This window comes from Varroa destructor, unplaced genomic scaffold (genome assembly GCF_002443255.2).
Source record: "Varroa destructor unplaced genomic scaffold, Vdes_3.0 BEIS01000004.1, whole genome shotgun sequence".
NCBI classification, from domain to species: Eukaryota; Metazoa; Arthropoda; class Arachnida; order Mesostigmata; family Varroidae; genus Varroa; species Varroa destructor.
This window is the reverse complement of record NW_019211457.1, coordinates 18,952,706-18,979,577: the sequence shown is the minus strand read 5'-3', so window position 1 is coordinate 18,979,577 and position 26,872 is coordinate 18,952,706. Positions and strand designations below refer to the sequence as shown.

Genomic DNA, 26,872 nt, shown 5'->3' with positions numbered 1-26,872 from the left:
TGGTGACACACTGGTGCAACGTTCATTTTTAGCGGAACAATTACTCCTGTCAATTGGTCCGCTGGCCAGCACTTCTGCCTATTCCGATGCTTGTAGCAATAATGTGTCCTCAGTTATAATAATAATAATTATTGTTATTACGGTAATAATATGAAAGTATTTTTCAGGTATGTTTTGTCAATTCCGAAACGAAACGAAACGCCGCCAGGGAGCAGCGCTTATCGAAGTTGCCCCGAGCATTCTTCTCTCCATTTTCAAGTTTCATCGCTGTATTCCAGGTCTGAACTCAGTTGAACTTTTCCAACGAGCGAACAATCATGGTTCGTTTCAAGTTCGACACGAAGGGGCGGCAGCGGGACGTGTATTTCTACCCACCCTCTATAGGCTGAGTATCCTAATTCGGAACGCGCATGATGCGGATACATAAATGGAATTGTTCAATCGCTAGTGTCCTGAAGAGAAATAATTATTTTGGGCTTGTAGAAGTTGTATGGAAGGGAAGAGATGGTCCTAATGAATTCAACAGAACCCTTTCCTCATCTCGGTATAGCAGAAGGTGAACTGATTTAATCCGCCCTATCTATTGTACTGCAGAGAGAATACTTTCGAAAAGCCATTTTCCTCATCTTTGAAGTCTTCGAAAATACGTGTCTGTGCAGTATGGAAAAGCTCTTACCAGAGACAAATAATCTTTTGCCTATATTGTTGTTGTAGGAAGCTTGATGAATGTTTGTTTACTTACAGATACATAACCTGCGCGCTATAATATCTATCGGTTCGATCGATTGTTATTGGCAAAAGAAACTGCCCACTCGCTCGAATAGATCTATTCGTAAGCGGGTGCAGTTGCATAGCGCAATTTGAATCGTATACTTTGCCCGAATCGGCAACAGTGGGGTTTCCTAACGTGTAGCTTCCATCGTCGTTCGTCCTTGTATATGTGTCGAAACAGTCTCGGTCGTTCGTCGACTGAGCCAGTTGTAAGTCCGCGCAAAAAGCAGTTTAAAACTTGTAACATCGTTCCTATACAGTTGGTTCCGCGTGTTAATTGTTATCCTGTAGGAAATATGTGTCTATAGGGACAACACCAGCGTGAAATTATGCCTTCCGGAGGAGTGTTCCAATAGTGCTGCTGCAAGTAGTATTTCTTACTAAAATTGTTCACAAAGACCAAAATGGCTTTATTGGTTTAGGGAATGGCAGGGAGTTTTCCCAGAGGTGGCTATTTGAATATAGCGGTCCGAAATGTACGCGTTCAACAATACATTAAGAATTCTATTCAGGTTTAAAAACTTAGGATCCTAGAAAAGTCTGGCTGATCTGTGGCCAGCCAAATAATCGTTTTCTTCCTTTCTTTCTAACAAGTATTACTGTGAATTGTCGAAAACGTACTTGAATGGTTGTAGTATTTTCTGTTGGAGGCAACATTCCAACAGGTCGCATATTGGCCAACATTCTAGCACGAATTATGATATAAGTTAAACTTTTTTATGCCCCGTTGCGCAGTCCACAGGTCTGTTACATGTTTTGCATTTACTAACGTACATCATCGGCTGGGTTACGCTGACTGGTTAGAGGAAATCGATTTATGTCCCCTTATTTCTTCAACCGGACGGGACGTCTTACAAATCGGCAAACAAGTTTCAAGTTCCTTCATACATTTTCACTGTTGCTGTAATAGCTTCTGTGAAAGCTTTGAAAAGGTTCAAACATTCCCATACGTGGTCCTTTTGCAATTTTTCACCATTCATCTTAACTAGACTTGATCAACCATAGGGAACTGTGGCGGCATTAGGGGTCAGAGGACCTTTTTTTGCTTCGATCACTTAGTAGTACCATGCCAATTCATAGTTGCTGTGACAACGGAGTGTAAAAAGCAGGACCTTGTTTAGGTTAGGTTTATGATGTAATATTGAGGATATGAGTGATCCTACTATTGGTGAATACTAAATCAGCCCCATTATTAATTTCCTTCCACATTCCATTTCAACGCAGTTTCGCATTACTTAAATAGCATTGAATCTGTTTTCTATTTAGGTACGTTGAGTTTTTCTACGGCAAACGGCGTAGGAATTAATAAGGTTTAGAACGACTAACCCTAAAAATCCTACACAGTAAATTAAAAATGCAACGCCTTGGTAGATTTGTGGTTAACTCTCGACCGAGCCAGATTTACCGAAGACTTCTTACAATACCGCCATAGCCACACAGGGCGTCAATCATAGGATTCGTATGTCGGCCGTTTGCTCAATCGGCCATCTGTTGTTAGTTCAATGAGGCATGGAGTTGTGGAGTGGCACCCGTCGTCGGAACGTTGACTCACACAGACGAGAGCCGGCAGCGACTGGGTCCACTCGGCTGAGCACGTTTTGCCGACCGTCATTTCGAGTACTGGCTCGAACGCGGAGACACGTATACCAACCAGCCGCCAGTCAGCTAGCCAGGCGACGAGTTTATTGACCAGCAGCCTATAGACCAAGCGACAGACCAGATCGGCAGTCGCGGCCGCCATTTCCGCTAAGTCACGTACATTGTGTAGAGCCTTCGCCGCCAGCAGCGGCTTCATACGGCTGCCACTAAATAGAGAACGAGGGTATGACGCGACGGACAGACGACCGCTGTTGACTGTCACGTCACCCTGCTTGACGTAGGGACAGCAGCAACATAGTTTGCGGCAAAGTCGGTCGTAAGCCGAAGAGCTAGTGGCAAGTGAACTATCCTAAACTAGCAGGAAGCTGGTTCATATGCTGACGACGACAACAACACTTCGCGACCACAGGCAGCAAGAGGGGCGCAACAGCGGTTGCCATCGCGATAGACGTAGGACGTCTCTACAGAAACGTAGAGCCGCTTTCGGCCTTGGCAACAGTGGTCCAAACAACAACAAAAACAATAGTAACTGGCTGGCGCTCTGTGATTGTCATTGCCGCCCAGGGCAGATGTTTATGAGAGTTCAGTCTACTGCCGCGCATGCGAGGACCCTGTTATTCAGCGCTGCTATTAACGGTCACGAAAGCAGTAACAGTATAGGCTCGCAACGATAAACGGCTGTGGCATCCCTGCTTGAAAAGGGAACTCGGGTGAAGTATGAAAAATCGAACGTCTGCCAACACCTTCAGCAGCCTACAAATGTGACGGCATTACAGTTGCCGGTTCGGTACTCGTCTGATGCATGCGCATTGTTATCGAGAGGCCGATACCCATTCCTTAGTAAAGAATTATGACTATTCATTGTTGCGGTGCTCAATACAGGGTCTAGTAAAGCTCTACAACAATCTTTAGCCTGTAGTAGCTTACCTTAATTCAACTTACTATGGCAAAAGCAAAACCGTGCGATTCTGCAGGCACCCCCACTCCTAATTTTCCAGTTAAGGATGTTTCACACTGACAATGCCTACAAGGACTGTGGCTTGTATTAGGCTGAAATCATATCGCTTAAATAAAAATCTGTTATTTGAATTAGATGATAGTTAACTAGAAAGCGATATTCGGCAGCATTTGATTTTCTTTTTGGTTACCGGGATTAATATATCTTGATATCGAAACTTTATCATTACGCTCCACTACCGTGACTCTTAATTGATGTTAACAATCGTATAATGAAAATTATACGAAAGTAACTTCAATAGAACAATAACTAGTAATAACATCTAATAAGCTAATCCAAGTTTTGTCCGCTATATAGCGATAAATGTGATCTAATTTTGCTTCTTAGAAATCATTTACTGGGGTTTCGACTTATGGGCTGCCTCTAAGCCGCACGCTCGATGTCGTAGAGGTACAGTGATGGTAAGCTACGTCCTCGTTAGAACAGCAAAACAAGAAGTATCGCTACTTGTATGAGCGGCGTCTCTGTGAAACAGATCACTGTAAGTATTTTGCTTTTTCAGTAACACCGTTCTCGTCGGGCACGGCATCGCATCATAGAAGGTGGGAGCCTGCGATTGCAAGGCACCATTTCCAGCCACCAAAGCCCAATGACAGCTAAAGGCTTACGAAGGAAACCGATACACTCAATGCTGTCGGTGTCTATGAGCTGAACATTATCTGAGTGAATGAACAGGTACGATTCCTCACATTCTTATAATTAACACATATGCCCCGAATGGGGGGGGCTAGTTAGGTAAATAGAGTACAGCCAGTGAACAACGCACCAACGTCAATGCAAACGCAAACGTCCTCATTTTTCATAGCGAACGGATCCTCAGAACTTCAGGCGACCAAACGAATTCGATAATAGTTTGGTCTAACAAACGAGCCGTAGAAAAACCAATGAATGCTTCCAATTAGCGAGCATTTTTTATTTCTTACGGACGTACTGCTGTTATTAGTAAGAGCTGCTAATACGCGCTCATTCAACTGGATAAATCTGGAAATGTTGATCATATCGATATTACCTATCTGATGTCAATGGCAATTAGCAGTCCTATCCAATAAAAGTTACAGTCTATCTAATTATAACCCACAGACCGACGGGTAAACGTTTTACGGAGACTTCCACCAATGATTTTTCTATCAATCAACAGTACGCTTGCTTATATCCAGGAGAGACTATAGATGCTTTTATTTATCAGATACATGTTCTAGCGGAAACTGTTTAACGCTTTTGACTCAATGCGGACGGTTGGAGTGTCATTAGTAATTTACGGAAAGTTTTCGTAATTTCGGAAAGTAATCGTGTTATAGAACGAAAAAAAAAAGGGGCTCGCTATTTTTTTCGTCCTCAGAATTCGATTGGGTAGCTGTAACGAATATCGGCCATTCCGATTGCTGTTTCAGATTTTAATAAATATAAATAAAAATAAATTAAGTACAATTAAAGTTAAATAGATGACTTAGTTAATATAAGCCGATAATGTGGTGGATCATGCTCATTTCAAACAGCGAGATTGGCTTTAATCCGAGACGTATTGAAAAGACTGCTTGAAGAACATTGACCCCCTTGGTAATTGTAATTTTGGTAATTTCTATTATCAATATAGTATTTATAATAATAATAATAATAACACATTATTTCACTGGATACATTGAAGGCGATTGTCGTAAGAGTGGGTCAGGTCTCTCTTCTGTGTGCGAATAGGTAAGAATTTAATGGTTGTTAAGCAATGGCCGTACGCAATACGTAAGCATAGAAGTTCTGATTAAATAGAAAAAACTTACCTAAGGGACACCCTTTCATGACTCACAAACAACATTGTATATGGCTAGCAGAAAATGGGGCGTAGTTTATTTTATAAAGATCGTTAATTCACAGATGTGGGCAGAATAAAATACTACACGTATCGTATGCGTTGGAAATCTGCATCTCTGCCGATGAATAAAAGACAAATTACCGTTCATTGAAGGTATAATTAACACACAACTGATGATATAACTTAAAGTTCGTTGCGGTTTAATTTGACAGCGATACGATGATCTAGTTGATAGCATCTTGTATCTTATTCATCGGTCGAGAGATATATGGTTGTTATTGGCAGGCCACATTTCCTAAATTTAATAAACTATCCGTAAGCTTTTGCTAACTATCTGCGATATATCGTGGATGTTTTTCGCAAGACCCGGCAATATGTGTCAGAAGCAAATCTTTTTTTAGAACTTTTGATAGGTGTACGTTTGTAAGTTACGTGTGGTGCTACCCGTGGTGACCAAAGCGCCCAAGAGAAAAAAAAAGTGTTCAAACCTAGTAGTCGTTTTGTATCATCATTACGACGTGGTACGTGTTTACGTCCGCTTGTGGCAGAGTGAAAACTATCGTAGCAGCAAAAAAAAACTCTTAGGTTTTTCAAAGGAAAAAAAAGTATGAAATATCCAACGCTTTGACCAGACTTGATCATGTGCACGATATATCAAGCATATTTTGCTTCCAGGTGTAACTAATACTCTGTATGGTCCTGCTTCATGCGACCAGCTTCATGCCTGCCATGTCATCTCTAACTAGACTTACCTTTATGTACGTGTCGGAATCAGCCGTGTCCTGATGAGCTAACCTCGTTACAATTCGAGCCAGCCTACGGCAAATAGATGTGCGCGAGTCAAAAACAACGGCCGATTGTCAAATGAGTAGAGATCACCAACGATAATGTATGTGGAGGAATACATGCACAGCCGAGGGGACAAAACCTACTGAATGGCAGTGGCTAACGTACTTTGTGTATAACATAGGATAACAACATTCAGGATATCCTTTCGCGTGTCTGTGTCGTACGTCAGAGCTTAAACTAGGAAATAATTGCCTCCATAATCAGTCCATGAGAAAAGTAATCATTCAAATGAACGAGTTTCGTTCTGGCTTTGCAAGATTCTCATTGGCCAGGACATGCGCCTCTATACTTCAGATATGATAGATAGAGTAGCGGATAAATCATAGATATCATAGCATTGTCGTGTTGAAATGTAAGAATCTATTCACTTCTTTTCATATCATAGTACGTTTTTCTTTCGATTTACTCAGTCTAACCGCATGCGTATCTTCGCACGTTTAGCTAATCCCTACCTCGAATCATTAACGGTTTCGGCTGGAAAAACGTCCTTTGTATTAGAGAAATAGGGTTTGCCTTCCTCTTAAACACTTCTTGGATGTTTTTTTTTTTTTTTATATATTTTATAAAGCGTACTGCTCATTTTGGGCACGTTAACTTCCTTTTTGGCGATTTTTCGGCAAACGTTGAGAGATTCCGAGAGACTTGCACTGAAAAATCGTTTGGGCCTGCAAGTTTCAAAACAAGTACAAAATAGAATTTAAAAAAAATTACGATTCAGCAGTAAGAAGGCGAGTTTTGAAGAAAAAAAAACACGTATAACGATGAAATAAGATGTTTGGATTTATATTGGCATTCTTAATGTTGAGATGAGTAGTTTCGTCGGCAGCGTGACACACAACGCGTGATAAACGATTGAACGTAGTGGGAGCAAAAGACAACGATAGTAGCAGAAGTAAAATCGATAGGAACACGAAATTAGTGCGTAACCAGGATAACCGATCACCGCTGAAGGTAATCACTGCGTCGGAGATATAGAATTATTATTGACGGCTGCAACGGAATAGTGCGATTAGTACGAGGGTGTCCTAGAAGGATTCAGACCAATTAGTTAGAAAGGTATGGGACAAGCTAGAATTTATGTTATGTTTGGTGTAACAGGAACCCAAATCGTTCCTATTAGACCACATTCGAAGAATTTCAAATTCTGATTGCGGCTTACCAATATGTTCAAATCAATAAAATATCAATAGGACTGGATGATCCCTACAGGTGCATTACCCCTGTTTCATATCTTTAAAAAAAAACCATTTACTGGAGAGCTAAATGTAAGGTCATCCAAGAGCTGTAATATTCTACATGGCATAGCGCATAATTATAAAAAAAAATATTAGAGGTGAAAGGTATTAAATAATTATAATCAATAAAACCACCACCCTTGTACTATACTCTCGGATGTCTTACTTCACCAATTAATAACAGCTCTCTACGGTAGATCGCATCTGCGTGTCCCCGTGATGGCTTAGTTGGATAACGTATTTGCCCGATATTATTAGTGATGCGTTGTGGCGTAGTTTCGAACCTCGACATAGAGATACCTTATTTCGTGCTGGGAGCCAGGTGTCCGATAAAATACCTATCGGCGATACCGTACGTGAGACACGGAATAACTCAGAAATAGTAGCTGAGTAAAAGCGCATATTGGCATCAGGTAGATGTATCTCAAAGTCGGTACGAATCTTCGTACGCGCCCTCTATGCATGGAGAGTTTAGCCCAACGCGGCAGCTAAGTAGATAACCAGTGTGAGTATGGTCGGAATAGGTTGACGGAATAGGTACAATTGCCATCACTGCATGTTCCATTTAAACGTTTTAAGTGAACTTTGTCCCATTTATGCCGTTCCGGACAGATCATCCAATGGCTCTATGTGTATATGAATACGTTGCCAGTTGACAAAATACACTTTCCCGCTTCCGCTTGTGTGCCCGCCATGTACCGCAGGTCGCCGCCAGGGACATCGCAAGAACGACGCGGAAATTTCGTAAAGACAGAAGGACGTAGAGTTCTGCTGACCTTCGGAGAAGCTCGTGCAATTTTTTTCTGTCTCATTATATACTTGCCTCTTCAACGGAGAGGGCAGCCGAATTACGGGAAAGATCGTTTGTTCGTTGCTTTGGATAAAAGTCTACTGCTTGTAAAATACTGTTATAGGCAAAAATCTACTAGAAAAGAAAACTACGAAAGCGATTATACGGATCTTGAAACTACAACTTCTTAATGTATTCTAATTAGATATTTTCCTATTTTATCGAAGAAGAAATATGAAATGTCTTCAAATCTAATTTTTTATTATAGTAATTGCAATTAATAGGTACTTAGAAAACAGAGCCCTTGAATGGAACTTAAATTGAAACGATAATTACATTTACAACATACAGTGATAAACAGGTTTCTTACGCATATCTGTCAACGTCTCGTTGGCATTTCTTCGCCGATATTGGCTTGAGCGGCAGTTACGGTTTCATTCATGTTTCACGACGGTAGGATTCTGCCTTAATTTAGGAACGAGTCAAAGTGCAAGAGAAACAAATATGAGAACTGCCATTTACCATCCCAAATATTTTCCCCCTTACACATTTACACATTGAACTATAACCAAACGAGAAAAAATCAGCTTCAATATGAGACAAGCATAATCGTTCATTGCTTAAACTTTGCCTTGAGCTGGAGTATGAACCCCTTGTGGCTTGCAATAACCCATTGAAAACTAGTAGCCAAACTAATCTATAGTATAGGTTTAAATCTAAAAGTATATATATATGTATTTAAGTATATTTTTCTGAGAAGATAACTGTACTAGATTAAATGACGTCAAAACTGGCTGGGTTTAAGATGTGGTCATTGAAAATTGACATAGATTTCACACGCAAATATGCGGAGGCTGCTCTATACTACCAGCTAAAGTTGCTTTAAATAAAAAAATGCTGCTTACCCTTTATTTCTAAGATCGTATCTTATAAAAACAGACAATTCAACGAAATCGAAACGATCATCTGACTATTATGCTTATGCGATGAAACTACGATCTATCCCGGTTACAGCTTCAACTCGCAATCTAAAGTACAAATCAATGATTTTCAAGAAAATTCTTCTATAACCCGCAAATAGTTTTTTCGGAAGGTGTAAACCTGTAAAACGCCACAAACAAAGATTACAACGTAATTATTAAATGTTGAGCAGACAGTAGGCTAAAACCCTCAAAACGGCCAAATGGTCGAAAATGTCTAAAAGGTCTCAAAAAAGATTAGTCGTCTGAGCTTAGTTGAACGAATCAATTGGCAATCAATGTTCCTCTTTCCCTAAAAGAGCCGTTAATTTGTGCATCAAAAAGGTTTTTTTAAACCATTTGCCAAGTGCTACTGAGGATCTTCCGAGATAAATGACGAGCAGAATTTCCGAGAAGGAGAGAAGCGCCTTACGTGCCCCTACGTATTGTCCTGGGAGTTGATGTTTAAGCTCAAAAAGTAAAGCTAGACAAAACGATCTAGGCTGCATCTTCAAATTTCCGTAGTTCATCCAACTCGTCTTATGTATCCGTATAATGCAGACTGGATGACTCGTCGAATGTGGACTAGACATGATGCATGCCAGCTAAATTATGTAATATATGCTCCTTGTTTAAAAAAGAAACTGTTTTAAGTGGCTCATTTTTCACGTTTAGTTTCGTCTTTTTTTAATATGTGGGCACTTATTGGCAATGACATTTATGAACCTTGCGTGTATAGGTGATTTTTGTGGAAGCCATGAATCTTACTTTGAAATTACTATTTTTATTGGCAACGATGATTCGCTGCATACGCTAGATCGTGGCAAACAAAACACGCCAGTATTCATCTATGGTGCAAAAAAACGGCCATATTCTATGTATATATTTATTGTAACGTGTTATCCTAAAGACTATAAGAGGTGTTTCAGCCGCACTGCAAGGCGCGATATTGAGCAGCTCCCTGGTTACTCTCCGGGATCTCCGAACCCTTTAGGTTGTTCTTCAAAATCTTCGAAGCTTCTAGGTTACGTTTCGAAATCGTTGGATCCTCCAGGTTCCTGAAATCTCCGGACCTCTCAAGTTACTTTTCGGATCCTCTAGGTCTGCCGAATCATTTTCCAAGCTTCAGACCTTCCTGGTTACTATCCAGGGTGTTCGCACCTTTCAGAGACTCTCTGGGGTTTCGGATTTTTCGGGAGACCTTTTCGGGGTCTCCTATCTCTGTCTCATTCTTCGGTGTCTCTAGACCTCCGAAGTTACCTTTCGGAATTTCCGCATCTCTCCGGTTAATTCTTCAAATTCCAAAGGGCTCCAATATAATTATATTGGAATCACCATCTGTTCCCTTACTAGATCCGGGGACTCGCTCTTGCGATTCACGTTCGGCTGAACCCGATGTTGATCTTTCCATATTAGTTGATATGCCATAGGCTTCATATTCCATTGCCTTCTAAGGCTGAGTTGGATTCAGAGACTTCGGTGATCGAAATGTCAACAACGGCTGTTATGAACATTAGCCTATCGGGTTCAGATTCACCGTCGAGGACAAAAAACGCTGGCTTTTGAAGAACTGGCGCTTCACTCAAATTCGATGCTCTGCTGGATTTACCTGCTCTGAGGCATTCCGTGCTATAATTGTCGGTGTAAGTGCCGTCTGGATGGATGCTACTTGCATTGGGGTCATCAGTCGGGAGCTTTCTATGTTGTCATCAATACTGCTCTTTCCGCAACCCTCGGCAAAGTCAAAATCACTATCATTCTCTTTGTCCTTTGTTTTTTGCTCGAGACCGAGCATCTAGTACCTGAGCTCTTGGTCTTAGTGCCATTGATGCTGTAGTTATCGGTATTGGAGCTTTCAGTGTTGTCTGAATTCTGTTTTTTGTTTAGAGCCCTTATCCGACGAGGCCTCTTCACAACTTCAACAATAGATGCGCTTCTTATCCTTGTCGATTTGGCAAGTCGCTATCGCACGAGGTAATGCAAATTAGATGATGTCAACAGAGACAGATCAACATTGGGTGAAGTTGGTTACCGGTGAAAAAAGGTGCACGCGGGTAAGCTTCAGTATCGCATGTGTATGATTTAAGACGTCCATTTTAAACATTGCAATTAACCACCCGTGTGAATTCTGCACTATATCCTCTTTATCACATTGAGTGAATGGGAAAATAAGATGTGACAAAGGGAAATTATTTTGTATGTTAAAAAGGCCGATTCAGCTTGAGTTATCTGAAATTATCCTCGTCATTCGGCTTCTGTGATAATAGTAATAAAGTTCAGTTAGAGTTCATCTGATAAAAATTAATAGTTGAATATGTTCAGACGTACTGACTTGCCATTGAGCGGTACTTGGCTCTTAATTCTATATCCGGTGCTGCCTTAAACCATTACTCCACGACGATCGACGGCACAGATGTGCTACACGGTAACATCGAGCTTTCACTGGATCAGCTACTATATGCTAGGCAGTCGTGCCAGATGCGTACCTCAGGTCCTCGATGTTGTTTTTGCAACAAACTTGCAACAAGTTCTTACAAGCGAATTCGGCGGACTTTAAAACTGAATAACTTTTAAGCTATAAGTGAGTGACAGCTAGTTAACTCCGAAAGAAGTGAGTTTAGGAGGAAAACCTTTTTTAGTATCCAAAATCAGTGCTCAGTGGCCAGATTTATTTCTCAAAGGTCACGGCGCTATGGAAATTCATCGAAGGTCGGTGAATACATTAGGCAAGGAGACCTGACACGAAAGCGCAGTATGTAAATGGTGCAAAAAAGTAAGGACGGAGACAGAAGTGTTGAAACCAGCATGGGGATGACCGAATGTCGCGACCCTAAGAGCAAAAATATACTGTCGTAATCGAAGAGGCTTTTCACGAAAGCAGGGTTTGGAGTCTAAGGGCTCTGTTAACCAAAACAGGTATTTCAATCGTGACGTATAAGTAAGTTATAACTCAAATATTAAAAATGAGGAAACTAGTGGGTGCTCCGTGAATCGACTCTAAGCTAATTAGATATGTACGTAGTGTGTTTCACGTGCAGTTGGCGGAACTTTATTCAACTAAAACTCCGCTTGGAACATACGGAATAACAGACGAGTCATATAATTCACTCTGTTCTCACCGCTAGTAGGAGAGGCACCGGGTAAAAGAGTTACGTCGCCTTAAATAAGTTCGATGGCCATGCCCATGAGATTAGGACATAGGGTGATGATAGTACTTGCTATAGACATCGGGGGTATCTGTTAGCATAAGACTTGTTAAGAATGAAACAACAAAAACAGTGCACTATCTCCAGTCTCTCAAGACACTTATGGACCGTTGGTATGACTGTCGAAAGCACGCAGTCCGGTTATTTGATGATAACAGAACTTATCGCCATGACTTGTTTACTTCCTAGACAGTGCAAAAGATCCTGGATTAAGCAATCCAGCATCAATTTCATCCCTCTTATTGTCGCGATCTAGGTTTATGTGATTACGGGAATCACCATGCCCTAAAAGAGAAATTGGTGGGCAAGCATACCCCACTATCGCCTTACTTTTGAAGGCCATATATCGAGAAATTACATATGTGAGCCCAAAGTTGCCAAAGCGGTGGGACAACGCGTTAAAAATCATCATTATGACTTGGCTAATTCAAAAGTTAATCAATTTCGACCTCCGCCGAATTTGCTTGCAGTTCCGACCTACTACAATATAAATTTTTCAGGTCTGGATAAACTTACAATAGCATCTAGCTGCATACTTGATATTCCGACGTAATGATACAAGAGTGGCAAACGAAAATGGCCACGACACTAAAAGATAAAGGCATGTTCTTGGTTAACAAAGATTTGTCAAATGGACGCACCTTGACGCCGATAGCATTGTAGGAATTGGCATAAAAGGCTAGAAAATATACTTTGTGTCCGTGTAGATATCTAAGAGGTGTTAAACATTCGATCGCGTAATTACGCGAGATACAAAATATCAAATAGCGGCAATAAAGGATAAAATGTACTTTCTACAAATTTTCGTCAATAACTGTGTCTGTTTTCGCCAAATATCCCTCATCTATAGCTCGAAGTTCAGCTTACTCTACTTGCCTGTATCAATCGCAAACTGTAATACCAGCGTACGTATTTCTGCGGAACTCTTAATGTTATCCAAGGTGGTGGGGTTGTTACTTAAAGCTGTCTCTTAGTGCTAGCTTGAAGTCTCTCAATATCGATAACATTCGTTATATATAACTTGGGCTTAGTAACATTATGGAAATGGTGCATAAGTTAAGCTCGACTCATCAGTCATGAACTGAATTATTTTTTGTCCTCCCCTTTTTGTCCCTAATATCCGAGAGCACTCTTTGCGAAAGAAAATATTGATAGACGACGAAAGTGTTTTAGCTGCCTGAGCTTTAAGTCGTCAATGGTCTGAAGCTTGACTGAAATTCCGCAAAATTCGTCTATATTGAAGCTACTGAACGTTTATATGATCTACGTAAGTAGTGCTCAAAACTCTATCTAAAACAAACTAATTTGTGTTTCCGATTTATTTAGGTCGGTGTCTTTTTTTTTTTTTTTTTTTTTTAATAGAATTCGATAGTAATTATTGTCTATTATTTTAATTTCGCTCGCGTCCGTCTTTTCATCATGTTTTTGCTAGTAGCATTTTTGCCTTACAGAGGCGTTGTCTGACAACGTAGACGTTTGTTTATATCCTGTTTAACGCCACCTAATCGTCTGACACCGTTCCGATACGCTGAAAGCTTAAATTCAATTTCTGACAACCTAAACGCACGCTAATAAGTTGCTATATATATATATATATATATATATATATATATAGTTTTTTTGTTACATACTGCAACCTTTTTCAAAATCATATATACTGCTACATGTGTATTACACAGATTGCTTTATATAGTTCGGTTAAGGCACCCAGAGGAACTTGTTTCTGAACAAATTTCTGTTCTGTTTCGCATGGATCCGACATATTCGATGACATTATGTGGCACACGAGTATATGAGCGTTTACGTCTATCTGTCAGACGTTTCGCGAGGGCTCGAGCGACTATGGCCTCTTTGTGCAGGATATTTTTCGTTCGGGAACATCGCGCGTCGATGTGTAACAGTTTACCTACACACACAGTTGTGAGAGGCTTCTTGAGAGCGCTCCTTACCATCTTTTAGGTTTTGATTAAGGAAGTGTCTTCTCGATGGGTATTCTTTATAGGATTTTAGTCGGGTCATAAAGATGTATATTATTTGTTTTAGAAACTTACTCGGAGCGGGGTATATTGCGCTTCTCGTGCTAATAATACTTGCGGCTCTCTTGATCCATGCTTTCACTGCATAGATTCATGAAACAAATTAACAAATACGTACAGGGACGAATTTATCTTCGAATTAGATTATGATACAGATTGTTTAAGATTGGTTACTGTTTATATTGCTCGCAATTAGCCCGTTTAATAAACTTTTCCATTATTTTCGTATTATCAGTTATCTACGTAGGATCTCCATACTGTACGAACAGAAGGCTAGATTTAAATTTACTAAATAAAGGCTTAGTGCACCAATTAGGTTTTTGGATTTCGGCCGATCTTCGGCTTCAAGTGTCTCATAAGTTGTGTATGTTTTACAACCGAATTTTTTAAATGCTATAGATTAACCCCGACAAATGTTGTAGACTTCAAACCGACAAATGCAGTACGGCGGCATAGACTGCAAGGAGCTAAATGGTATATGATCGGCAGTCTTCTCAATTCTCCCATCAATGGTAGGATTGCGCACAATCCCAAGCAAAAATTTCAAGTTATGAAGAGCATCCACCCTTGAACTTTTTCCTCAAAAAAAATACCTGTTTATCAACGGATAATTAAATAATCATAGTAGTTTATTAATATAACTAGGTTGATTTAACAGCATATCGGAGAAAATTAGCAAATAAAACGCAGCGAAACTCTTCTCAAAGCGGAAAACTACCAGAGGTTACTGTAATTTGCTTGAGGTAAACGGTAATACCGGTTATCCTGAGGTGTTAATGTTTAAACACAATATATGCCTTAAACTCTATGTAATCCCACAATCTATCATTCGAAAGCTTTAGCAACTAATTCCCGTTTCAGGCATTCGCTTAGTACTTTATCCTAAAAAAATGAAGCTATATGAGAAATACTACGATTCATGATGATAGCAAACCCAGATTCTAAAAAACGGGAGTTAAAAAGCTGTTATTATCTTTTTAATGGGGCCTACCTATTTTTTCAAACGAAACATTTCGACTTCGAGTTCAGTGTTCATTATTATAGAGCAAATAATTATCCTTGAGTTCTCGTATAACGCCACGCATATCTTGTAGGCCATATAATTCTTGTTCGACAAAAGGGCATATATTCACAACGGTTTCAGAAGAGAATCCAAACATGAGTTTTACCCAACTCAGGCCAATACGAGAATCTTCTTTGTATAAAAGCCACATATTTTTTTTTCGAAAATTGTTTGTGAAATTGTCGGGAGAAAGTAAAGTATGATACCTACCATTATTTAATAGTCTGCTGTTGTTACCATTAGACCGTCGAAGAGGCGAACGAAAGCCTTCAATTGGTTAAGGAAAGCGACGCAGAATGCCTGTACTGGGCCTCGTGGCGCCTTGTTCACAAGTCGAACACACTCATGAATAACTACCCTTCGTTTAAACACTTAAGTAAGCTACTACCCTTCATACTGTCCCCGCGTTGGAACCAAGTTATTTATTTTGAGCCCTTGAGACCATTAAATAGCTTTTTTGGGACCTAACTTAAGCTTGTTCATTTCAAAGTTATTGTTTTTGAAATTAGAGAACGTGATTTCAGTTTTTGCTGATTCTTGCTCCGACCGTTCTTTCCTTTGATACAAAGGGAAAATCACCAAACTCTTCCAAAATCAAATCTCATTCAGTTTCTGTAAAGCATATGGTAAGCTACCTAAATGCATTTGTCTGATTCACGATATGAGTTACTTTGATCGTCTTCTTCACACAGAGATGATAAATCGGTTTTTTATACTGAGGTCTGAGGTAATACATGGGTCATTGATTTTACCTTCGGCTAAGTTGGATTCTGAGCTATTTCATCGATGGTTTCCTAAATGCTCGTTCGGTTTATGCATTCCAAATTTCCCTGAGATTGACCCATTTGTCCTGTGGCTGTTCCTAGCGGAACGTGAACCATCTAAACAGGAATCTGAATGACGCTCCTCAGAGTAATCTGAGAATGACTCCGAAAAAAAATGAGAGTAACTGCGAAAAAAAATCCAAGCAATTAATCCTACATTCTTTGGAGGCAGTTTTGCAACGCCTGAGACATCTCAACGTTTTCTATATTGAAATATTTTTTTTGTACCAAATCTATTTACGGAAAAAGCTGTACCGTCTTTTGTGGTACAACCGGATTTGCCCGTTTTACCGAGTTGTGGTCCGTATCGCACAATCCGGAATCATCCCAGAGTAAATGATTCATTTCGGCTTCGCCTGAGCCCGACTGCGAACATGGCATACTTTCAACTACGTACTTTCGACTGCATCGTCCTTTGAATATGATACGTTTACGGTTATTGAAGCTAGCTCTGGTCCACTTATCTCAGACTGCTCTGACTTTGGACGTGGCAAATGTTGATATTCTGCACTGTCTTTTCTGATAATCAATCCTGAGACGCCACCTAAATGTGAATGTAAGAAATAGCCATGTTCTAGTCCATCCTTAATTGAGGACAGGCGCGAATTCTCAACCATTAATTCTGCCAGGTTAAAGAAAGGGGGCGAGCATTAATCACCAATTTCTGGTTGAGAGAAGGAACAGACCATATTTCCACCTCTGTCTTCATTTGTAGGGGAACTCGGTTCAAGCAGTAGATGCCCTTCGATCTGCATAGTCGCGAATACCTGTGCTTTCTGATCCTGTTCAGTAAATCTAAGCAGGGCAAATTACCCGATAGGCAATTCGTTCTCGAGCCTAAGTGGCTCTTACCGCCATTCAGCTCGCGATTTCTTTGTCTGAAGGTTAATCAGGGTCACCTTCGTTTGAATTCGAGGCTGAGTTATTGATAACACACGTTCCCCAGAGATTTCATGAGAAGTTGTGATTTTCTCCCGACGGTAAACATAGGCGTCTAGTAAAGTGAAAACAATTTGGAGCTACCTACTAAACAAAAGTTTTAAACAGTTCAGAAGGAGTAATTGAAGCTGCCTCGCGACTAAAGATATGGTTATCCCTTGCTACAAGGGCTAGGGAGTAGATTACGCCGATGATTTAGCTTTCTCCTTTATATGGTTGATTAACTTAGATCGCAGAAGCGCCTTCCCTTTTGAGATCGAAGTTACCAGTTGGTTTGTTCAGCTTTGCCTAATATTAAGCCTGAACAAAGTTTTACTAGTGCTAGATTTTTGCAAAGGTTTGTGCCAATGAAAGTTGTAGCTAGTTCGAATGTACTGTTATAAAACATACAAAACTATTAGTGTATATCTGTAATATGGTACAGCTTGACAAGGACAAATATAACACCTGAATGCCCAGCTCATTCGCTACCTAGAATACAACACTTATCTATGGGTTTTACAAAATCTGGATTTACGCTGCTTAATTCCAGCTCTGATGATTGACAGTGCACATTTTTTTTTCGATAAAGTATTAAGGTGCATAATTCTAAAATGCGCCACATTCTTGCATCGACATTGTGACATGTTAAAGCTGACAACTATTGACTCTGAGGAACCGACCAATAAAGGGCTTATTACGGCACAATTTTATACACTTCTTATATCATTAATCGTACTATTTTGCTGTGAATTGTCTTCGCCAGGGTGTAAAGCACACCTTACTTCATGTCACAGAAGCAGAGACAATAAGAGTAAGTCACACATGCATATCAGCAGAATCAGAAACAATAGGAAAAAATTGTCATTTTTAGGCAGGTGGTTCACAGTGATCGAAAATCTAACATCGAAGCGTTACAGCAGTGATAAGGCTATGTGATTGTCGCAGCAAACAATGATTGACTATAATAATACCTATCGATTCCGTGTGGCTTCTATATGTCGTTGGTTCGCCATCATTTCTAAAAGCTCCAATTTTTTTTCTGGTAAGTGTTTTTTTTGCTACTTTTCGTATATTTCTTATTTCGATGATGTAATAGATTCTTTTGATCGGTGCAGTGGCTAGTATTGGAAAACGATGATTAGTTATTTCAATACTGTTTAGCCTGGTTTACCTAACCTATGTTATAATATCCTCGAAAACGACAAGTCTTATCACTTCCCTATAGACTGTCCATTACAGCCTCGGAATGTATGTACACTATCGTAATCATCCATTATGGTAACCTCTGGTCCGTTGCACCGAAAACTCCTGGATCATATAGTTGCGTTTTTAGTGAATGGAATGGTCACGATGCAAAATCAAAAACAGACTAATTGATCATATGGTGGCGGTTCTTTTTAAATATGCTTTGTTATAACGATGCTAGGATTCCTTATAATTGCACCACATATAATCTTATTACTGCATAATTGCAGCTTTTTAAAAGCACGTTCTATTGCTTAGCAGCGAAATTATAATTGTGGTAGCAGAAGCACTAGTTTTCATTACGAAACTTTCGCTTCATCGAAATCCAGTGCAATGCGGTTGTGTGGCTATGTAGCGAAAACAATAATGAGCTAAGGCAGTTTCTTGATCAGAGGTTAAATACTCTGTTACGAAACAATTAGCCCTGTGTAAGACTGTGTTCTGAGAAGTTGTCGCGACGACCGTTATCCAGTCCAGATGTCCAGTAACCCCGGTAGCATCAGCAGGCAGGCGACATGCATGATAACGCTCACGAATACCCCCGACGGCAAAAAGCAATAACAAGCCGGCATGTTCGCCAGCCACGGGACGTATGACATGGAGCTAGACCTCCACTGTTGATTATGCACCGTCTGTATTTGCGAGTCCATTCACAGCATTTGTTTTATGCTTTTCGTTTTTTTTACTTCTGTCTTGGATTCTATTGCCTCGCAGGTGAACATGAATTGGTCTGCAGCATTGTCCTCTGCTACGTCTACAACATTCCATTCACAACTATTTCTATATATGCGGGCGAAATTAAATCCAAGAATTTTCTCTATATTTCGGATTCTACGACCGTTATCGCCATTGGGCATCTCATCAGACGGCTGGCTGCCATCTCAAAACAAATCCTGTGTCTATGCCTGCGTTCGAACTAATAACGAGTCCCTAAGATTAACAGGCAAATACGTCACCCACTAGGCTATCACGGGAACAAACGCGATACGCCTAAATCAACTTTATGAAATCTACGAGCCTTCTTGTTTGTAGCACTGCTTAACGAATCTGGAAACTGGAGCCGCTGTTATTTGCTTACGCGTCTTTCTGCGGAAAGATCTGTAGTTGTCTACCGTAGTACGGCACGGTACTTGGAGTATAAAAGTTAAATTAGTAAAAAAAATGATTTAGCGATAGTCTTTGTCAAGCTTTGCAATGCAATCAAAAAAGCCGCCGGATAAAAATAAATGAAACTACAATAGACAATTTCAGTTGTTTCCCTCTATCTGCAGATCATGCACACTACAAGTTACAAACAAATATTCTCTCCAGCAAAAAAAAATCATTTTCAATGTATGTTCAACGCGTACAAATGTATTGAACATTTGTAGACGACGCCTGTGACATGGCAATGTTGTGTTTTTCATCGGTATACTAGGTCAAATAATTCCTCTAATTTTTGTTTTAGCCCTTTTTCGTGAATGTTGTGTTCTTATATATTATTTTCGTTAATATTGCTCCGGGATCTCTTATTTCTACGTCGCTTACTCAGAAAAAAAGTTATGTCCCTTATCGAGCGTCTCTTTAGAGGCTTGGAACAATAAACTGGTAAAATAGAATACTGTTTCAACTACTACCGACTTTTCCTGAGGCACTAAATGGTCTCAGTTTACGACCTTTGCCTGTTACTATGATTCAGATTAATACATACTGAGCGTATAGAGCTTCATTAACACCAAAACTACTAAACGTTTATCAACTGAGGGTAAGCTGGTCTAAAGATGCTGGAGTTTAACTTATATATTCACTTTTATTATTTTCATAATTCTCTTAAACAAGTTCTCGCACTGTTTACTGATATTCCCACGCTAATAATACTAAATAAAATTTAGAAAGTATACTTTGCGGATCCATTCATGCTTCGCAAACATTACTATTTGCCCAAAAACATATTTGCTTACACAAGTTCGCCGTTCTTAAATTCTCTAAATGCTATTTATTGGCGCAACATACAACGGAAACACAAAACATAAAAAGTTCTTATTTCATGCAAAGTTATAGTCGTAGAGCTAGTCTATACGTTAAAAAAGTAACAGTAATTTTTTGTGTGCAAGTATTTATCAAACGGACGTTTCACTCATACATTCACAGTCGCAGGCATTTGGCCGTAATACTGAAAGGTATTGAATAGCTTACATAAATATTTTTAGCGCTTGACTGATCATTCTCCTTTGTACATGGGCTTCCTCTTTTCTCTAAAAGCATTCAATCCTTCCATACGGTCCTTGGTTTTAATAACCTGAGCATAAAAGCTTTTTTCAAAAATTAAACCTTCGGCAAGAGATACCTGAAATGGCAGCAGAAAAAAATTGACCCAATTTGCCTAGTTAAAAAACTTCCGACACATTTAAACTGCAACAAACTTTCAAATAATTTCACCAAATAATATCAAACGCTTGATAAGATTTAGCACTAGCAAATATCTGAATTAAATTCGAAGCTGTTAAAAGATAATGAGCAACATGGTTTCGCTAACCTCTATTGCCTTGTTCACAGCCAGTTTTGCAAGACGCAGTGCTATGGGCGCATTTGGTAGAATTTCTTCTGCCAGTTCCAGGGCACGCTGTTCCGCTGTTTTACCTTCTTCTGTAACGTGATTGACAAGACCAATTTGTCTGGCCTCTTTACCACTCAACACGCGTGACGTCAAAATCAACTCCTTGGCCAAGACCGGACCTACACAAAAAAACATGGAAGCAATTTTAGGTCCTTTCCAAACTACAAAACTAAGTTTACTCAGAAGATGGACGAAAGCTAACTCAGACAATGGAAAAAGTAACAATTATAATGGCTATATATAGTGCACGGTAAAAACTTAGAATAACAATAGGGATAGAACACTTAATGTGGCGACTTTACAAGTCAGGCCAAAGTTTAGGTCATAAGTCTGCTTTGGAACTAGTTGATTTTCTTCCTATCTATTTAGGATGTAGGAATTATTGCATTATAGGCCGTGTTACTACCACTGTTCCGTTTGTTGCCAAGCTTATGTGCTCAACGGTAAAACTTGTGAGCTGCGAGAAACATAATACATATTACAAGGTTATGTACAAGTAGGACAAACAAAATATTAACTAGGTTCAAAAAAACGCTATATTCTATATAGACAACGATGAAAATTATAAACTGCATAAATCGTTACTACATGATTATTATATCGGTCAACTTTTATCCAAGTCTCGTCCGTTGTGGCCCCCGTTTCGTAAAACTTGGGATCAATGTTTCGATCTCAGTTTATTGGGTTTTCTTCGAATGCTGGAGCTGACAGTACATCGGCAAGGGCGACGGAGGAATAGTGGAGTCACCGCCAGTAGGTAGACACACCTATTGCGGTGTAATCACGTGGCTCTTTCAGGAAACGCGGCTTTATTTGGTTCAGTTGCCCAAACTTCTTTTCAGTAAGATCCTCTCACCTAAGGTTTACTCCGCATACGGCAACGGGTACAGCTTACAAGTCGGAAAGTCGCAATGGAGCACAGAAGAAAATTGCTCAGGGCCAAGCATTAAGGATGGAGCCATCAAAGATTCTCTGCATTTTTCGGTAAGATGCTGAGAGGCCATAGACGTTATACATAATCAGTAATCCTAGGCAGGCGAATTAACATATGTCACCGATCGGCCAGGAAAATGGTACAGTGATAAACCGCAACTCTGACACCTTTTTGAATTTCATTGCCTTATTCTCACTTAGAATGATTGTCAGTCCCTATTCCGAAATAGCAAGATCTAACCTGGTTAAGGTTTACTGCTTATAGAGGCGACTGTTTCCGTGAATGACTAAGTAATCCGCGTAGAGGACTTTTCCCATATTTCTAAACTCACGTATCTTGTCGGGGCAATTTGTAATCAGGAGTAAAAAAAGGAGGCTTAGGTTATCACCTTAAGCAACACTTGTAATCTGGATGGACTCTATTATCGGTTGTTACCTTATTCTCCTCAAGCATTGCCGCCGTTAGGTTAAACACGTTCACGGTAAGCACGCAATGCTACTTAAATTATATTGCTTGATGCAAAGTCGAAGGTTGCTTTGAAATTCACAAACACTACGTAAGTATGTTGCTGAAAGCTTTCTAAAATTCGTTGCATGTCATAAAGTAGGATCTTGCATGTGGAGCATGATCCCTGTTGCTTAATCCCTGTTGCTATTTTAGATATCACATTTAACTCTTCCAGTTAACAGTAACTTTTTCTAGTACCAGCAGATGCGAAAGAACCTTATAGCAAATGCGCTTTGCCGCAATCTCGCGGCATGAAGACCGCTGGCTTGGGTTGCCTTTGTTTTTCGGGATAACGAGAGGCGCTGCATTCCGCTATTGGGAAGGAAGCAGTCCGTATTAGATTCAATCATTGAACACAGAGGTTGAACAAGGCGTCTGCCCTAAAGCGTTCTTAATTTTTCGTTTCGAATCCTTTTCAGTACCATTACCTTCCTCGGACGTATGAGTCACTTGCAGGACGGAGAACTCCTGAACCTGCAATTCACATTTCGCCGTTGCCTGTTCGCCCTACTCTGCGCTGAGCAGTGACATCTCCTGCGGTACATGGGTCTTATGAAATGGAGCGTTCCGGCGAAATGATCGATGATGACATTGATGAGCTAATAGGATGCCACGCTGACATGCGTGGATCGGGCCATTTGTATGACTGGCACTCAGCTTCTCCCAGAAGAATCGTATCCTACTGTTTCCAGTAACTCCCATTTTGGATGGCATATGTCTTCAAGCAGACCACTTTGCAAGTAGTGGCCAGCTGCTTTGTTGCTAGTAGTAGTATTGCCAACAACCTAATGTCATTCTAGGTAAGGCAAACAAGGTAGAAATTGTACTCAAGTCACTGTCGATATCCCTTGGGAAGGCCTGCATAAATGGAAAATTGCAGGATCTCAACGAGATAATAAGTATAAAATTCAATATCAGTCAGGCGTAACATTAGGAGGACCGCATGAGACAGATGCAGAAGTTCCGTGTCCAGCTTTTACGGTAAAAAAAATGTATTCCTCCTGGCGAACAGTAATCCCAAGGAGACCTTCAGGAGTCTAAACCAAAAGGAATGTGCGCTTGAAGCTACTCTCCATCACAGAAATAGTAATTCTCTTCTTCGTCCTTGATTTTATTTCTACCTGCTTTCGTCGCAGAGATATCGCTGGCGCACTTTTCCATAAGGCCGGCAAAAATTGGTGCTATACATGGATTGGCTACCCAGCAGTGATGCAGCAAGGTGCCGTCAGCTTATCTCAAAGGGCTAACGTACGGCTTGAGGTGAGCTAATCGAGTCGAACATTTAAGTCTCCTGCCGCAATGAGGGAAGCTCCCGAAGTTCCACTCGATGCCCTTTAATGTTTCCCACAACCCTGGATCCGATTTCTACCCTGAGAGCGTACTTGAAGCTGGCTGTATAATTTTTTGTTAGGTAATGTTGTTCACCTAGGTAGGTTTTGTCTTCAGCGCTATCAAGGCCTTCTGAAGAAATATTTTGTCATTGGTTATAACACGCCGTGTGACCATTTCGAATAACAAGAGATCCCTTTCGAAAGTCTGAAGCAGCGATGACCCTCTAACCCGGTGTTTACAAAGCGCACATTGCACTCAGGTTCCATAGACTTGTCCTTATGATTGTACTATACTCCATGCTTAGGAATTTTTAATCTTCATCCTAACAAAGATTTCATTCGCCTGGGAATGTTACACGCAATTCTTTTAGCTACGTTACCCATATACCTGTATCGGCCACTCTCAACGGCTCGACGCTTTGTGAATAAGAGAAACGTCACAGCGAAAGGCTCATTCTCGTAAGTTACCCTTTTAATAAATGCTTCATTAGAGTTCTGGCTAGAGCCCTATCAGTTTCGTAGAAAGCAACTTGACTGCTGCTATAATTTCGTCCTTCTCAAACGTCATGTACTTATGCTGGCCTGCCTATAGAACTCAATTTGGTAACTCAAATCACGACACAATAATGGCAATAGAAAAAAAAAATGAAAACATTTATGCCGCTAACCAATAATACGCGGCAGTCTTTGAGTGCCACCGGCGCCTGGAATGATTCCTAGTTTGGTCTCTACAAGACCCATTTTTGCGGCTTGAGAAGCCACTCGGATGTCGCAGGCGAGCGCCAATTCTAAGCCACCGCCGAGGGCAGCTCCATCAAGGGCAGCGATAGTCGGCATCGGTAAAGATTCAAGCGTCGATGATACATTACGCAACCGCTCTACAAATGGTTCCACCTCCTCTTCAGGCATTGTCCGTCTACAAACATACAGTTCAGTAATAAACGAATAAGTCGTAGTGAGAATTCAGACTACTGTTTTTCCCTTAGCAAAATTGATTTTCGAAATATTACTATTATTAAAAAAGCATAACGTTCCGTAATTATATTTCTTTTATACAGCAAGGGCGACCGTCATAACACATGTAATACTACATCTTGTTGTAGGACATACTGTAGAATACGAACCTCATTACAGTGCCCCTTTATTATAACATATTAAAATAGAATCGAAGAGCTCGTTTTTATGCTTGTAAATATCAGTTTGATACATGCTGATTGCAAACGATCCTTTTTATAGATGAAAAAAATATCCCTCACATTGGGCAATCACACTAATAATCATCCTTGCATATGCTCAATAAGAGCTTAGAGTACGAACCGTTCTTTAAGGTCGGCGCCGGCACAGAACACTCCCGGTACGACAGACCGCATGATCAGAACTCGAACACTACGTTCATCCTTCAGTTGTTGCAGAGATTGCTCTAAGTGGGTGAGAAAGTTTCTGCTGAGGGAGTTTTTTCCTTCAGGTCTGTTCATCGTTAGAAAGGCAACGCCTTCATGATTGCCAGTCAGTTTCTCCATGTAGACCTCATTCTCTTGGCTGGATGCACTAGGCATAGCCAGATGTCGACGTATGCTACATTGAAGACTCGCTACCATCACCCGGCAGGCAAACGGCGTCAAAAGAGCGTAAGTCATCTGTAGAAATAGGTCAAAAACTCAAGTTCTAACATCAAAAAAAGAGAACAATTAAAGGCCTGGATTGAATTAAGTAATTCAGACGGGATAAGTGAAGTTTGAAGTGTACTCACCAACATTTATTATATTATCTAAATATTCCTAGCTCAAATAAAATAGCGAATAAATATAATAACATAGCGCATAAATATAATATATACAATGGCAATAATACCTAGTGGTGTAATATATAGTCTAGCGATAGATGACAAACCTAGATCCGAACTTCAGTATTTTAGTTGTTAGACTTTCACAATATCGAACCTGCCATAATACTCAACATTCAAATCACAAACGAAAGGAAATTGCATGAATATATGTGCGTTCTATAAATTTAGTCGACTGTTAAAAGTGGGTGTCTGTGTGTTTATCGGTCCTACTCTCCTAAAGTGATCGATTTAGGCAAATTTTTCGCGGGTCGCTAGATGTTTTTTGGAAAGAGCTGCACATAGGACGAAGCCAATAGGATAAACAATAAATATTTTTTCTTTAGGGAGCAAAATTTCTTTTCTATATAGAGCATAACATTAATTTGGTTGATCGTAATCCGGGGACAACAACTTATTTTCGATGTTTGAAATCATCACGATCAAAACATCAGCATCGTCCACGCTGATATACCGTCAAAGTAACAAATGTAAATTAGTGCGTTAACAAATGTGCTCAACACCCGTTGCGTAAAAAAGCTATGCTTTAATTATTATACAGAAGAAGCTATTTGGTAATAATAATAATAATATACGCTAATAATTAACCGTTATTGGTAATCTTGTACTTTTATACAGGTGAAATCAAAACAGTTTAACAGCAAACCAGTACAGGTTTGTTTGATATTTTCTGTTTTTTTTTCAGCTGAGGCCTAGGCTTTCGATTGGAAGGGCATTGTTTTTTCTACTGAGCGTATTAACTTCCTGCGAATTTATTTGCTAATCAGCCATTATGTTTTTTTTTTCGATAGCACATTAATTATATCAGGAAAAGCTAAAAAATAATCTTTAAACGTGGCGTACACATGTTTCACGACAATATCTTTTTAAAACTTTTGTTAGCAAACAAGATAATTACAGACTTTTCGTTTTTCTAATAATTTCAACCATTGCACGTACAGTCAAAAAAATTTCGCGCGATATAGAAAAACTGGCAATCTAATTTTTCGTTGTGAATCTACGCGTCAGCATAACTTTTGTAAATCTATTACCTAAAGTCTTGCTTACACTCGTATTATTTATGTTTTTTCTACTTAGAACTAGCACAATGCACAAAACAATAATATTGTACTAGCCAGACCTTCGCACCTCTGTATCTACGTGCCTGTTTTCACTGGTACCATCCAAATAGTTCCGCGACAAGATAGGAAAGCTTTGATCTGTGTGACCTTTTACTATCTATAGATAACCAGCCGGATTTTAAAACAGTCGACAAAAACTACATAAAGGATTGCGCTCGAATCATTACTAAAAAAAGAAGCAACAATATCATTGCAACATGGAACAATAAGCGCTTTGTGA

At 39.9% G+C, this 26,872-nt stretch overlaps 1 protein-coding gene and 1 long non-coding RNA gene across 17 annotated transcripts; one reads left to right on the top strand and one right to left on the bottom strand.

The window, feature by feature from the left end:
* The first annotated feature begins 363 nt into the window (after positions 1 to 363).
* Positions 364 to 7,426, top strand: LOC147755928 (uncharacterized). Of its 2 annotated transcripts, XR_015325902.1 has the most exons (3): positions 397 to 3,367; positions 3,891 to 4,063; positions 5,868 to 7,426. It is a non-coding gene; the product is annotated as an uncharacterized LOC147755928 (long non-coding RNA). The 2 variants fall into 2 exon arrangements; XR_015325901.1 differs by having other exon boundaries at positions 364 to 4,063.
* LOC111248618 (methylglutaconyl-CoA hydratase, mitochondrial) lies at positions 5,195 to 26,872 on the bottom strand. 15 transcript variants are annotated; one of them, XR_015325899.1, is made up of 7 exons: positions 26,660 to 26,872; positions 25,006 to 25,353; positions 24,357 to 24,604; positions 20,836 to 21,035; positions 20,496 to 20,646; positions 6,494 to 6,706; positions 5,195 to 6,008 (listed from the first exon to the last, which is right to left on the bottom strand). XR_015325899.1 is itself a non-coding variant. In XM_022801239.2 (6 exons), the coding sequence occupies exons 2-5, from the start codon at positions 25,323 to 25,325 to the stop codon at positions 20,521 to 20,523; spliced, it is 894 nt and encodes a 297-aa protein (XP_022656974.1). In that variant the 5' UTR covers positions 25,326 to 25,353; positions 26,660 to 26,872; the 3' UTR covers positions 6,379 to 6,706; positions 20,496 to 20,520. The 15 variants fall into 15 exon arrangements, 12 of the variants coding, with proteins under 12 accessions (XP_022656974.1, XP_086842464.1, XP_086842465.1 ...); XR_002672621.2 differs by lacking the exons at positions 5,195 to 6,008; positions 6,494 to 6,706 and adding exons at positions 8,311 to 8,531; positions 8,972 to 9,167; XR_015325900.1 differs by lacking the exons at positions 5,195 to 6,008; positions 6,494 to 6,706 and adding exons at positions 8,311 to 8,527; positions 8,972 to 9,167.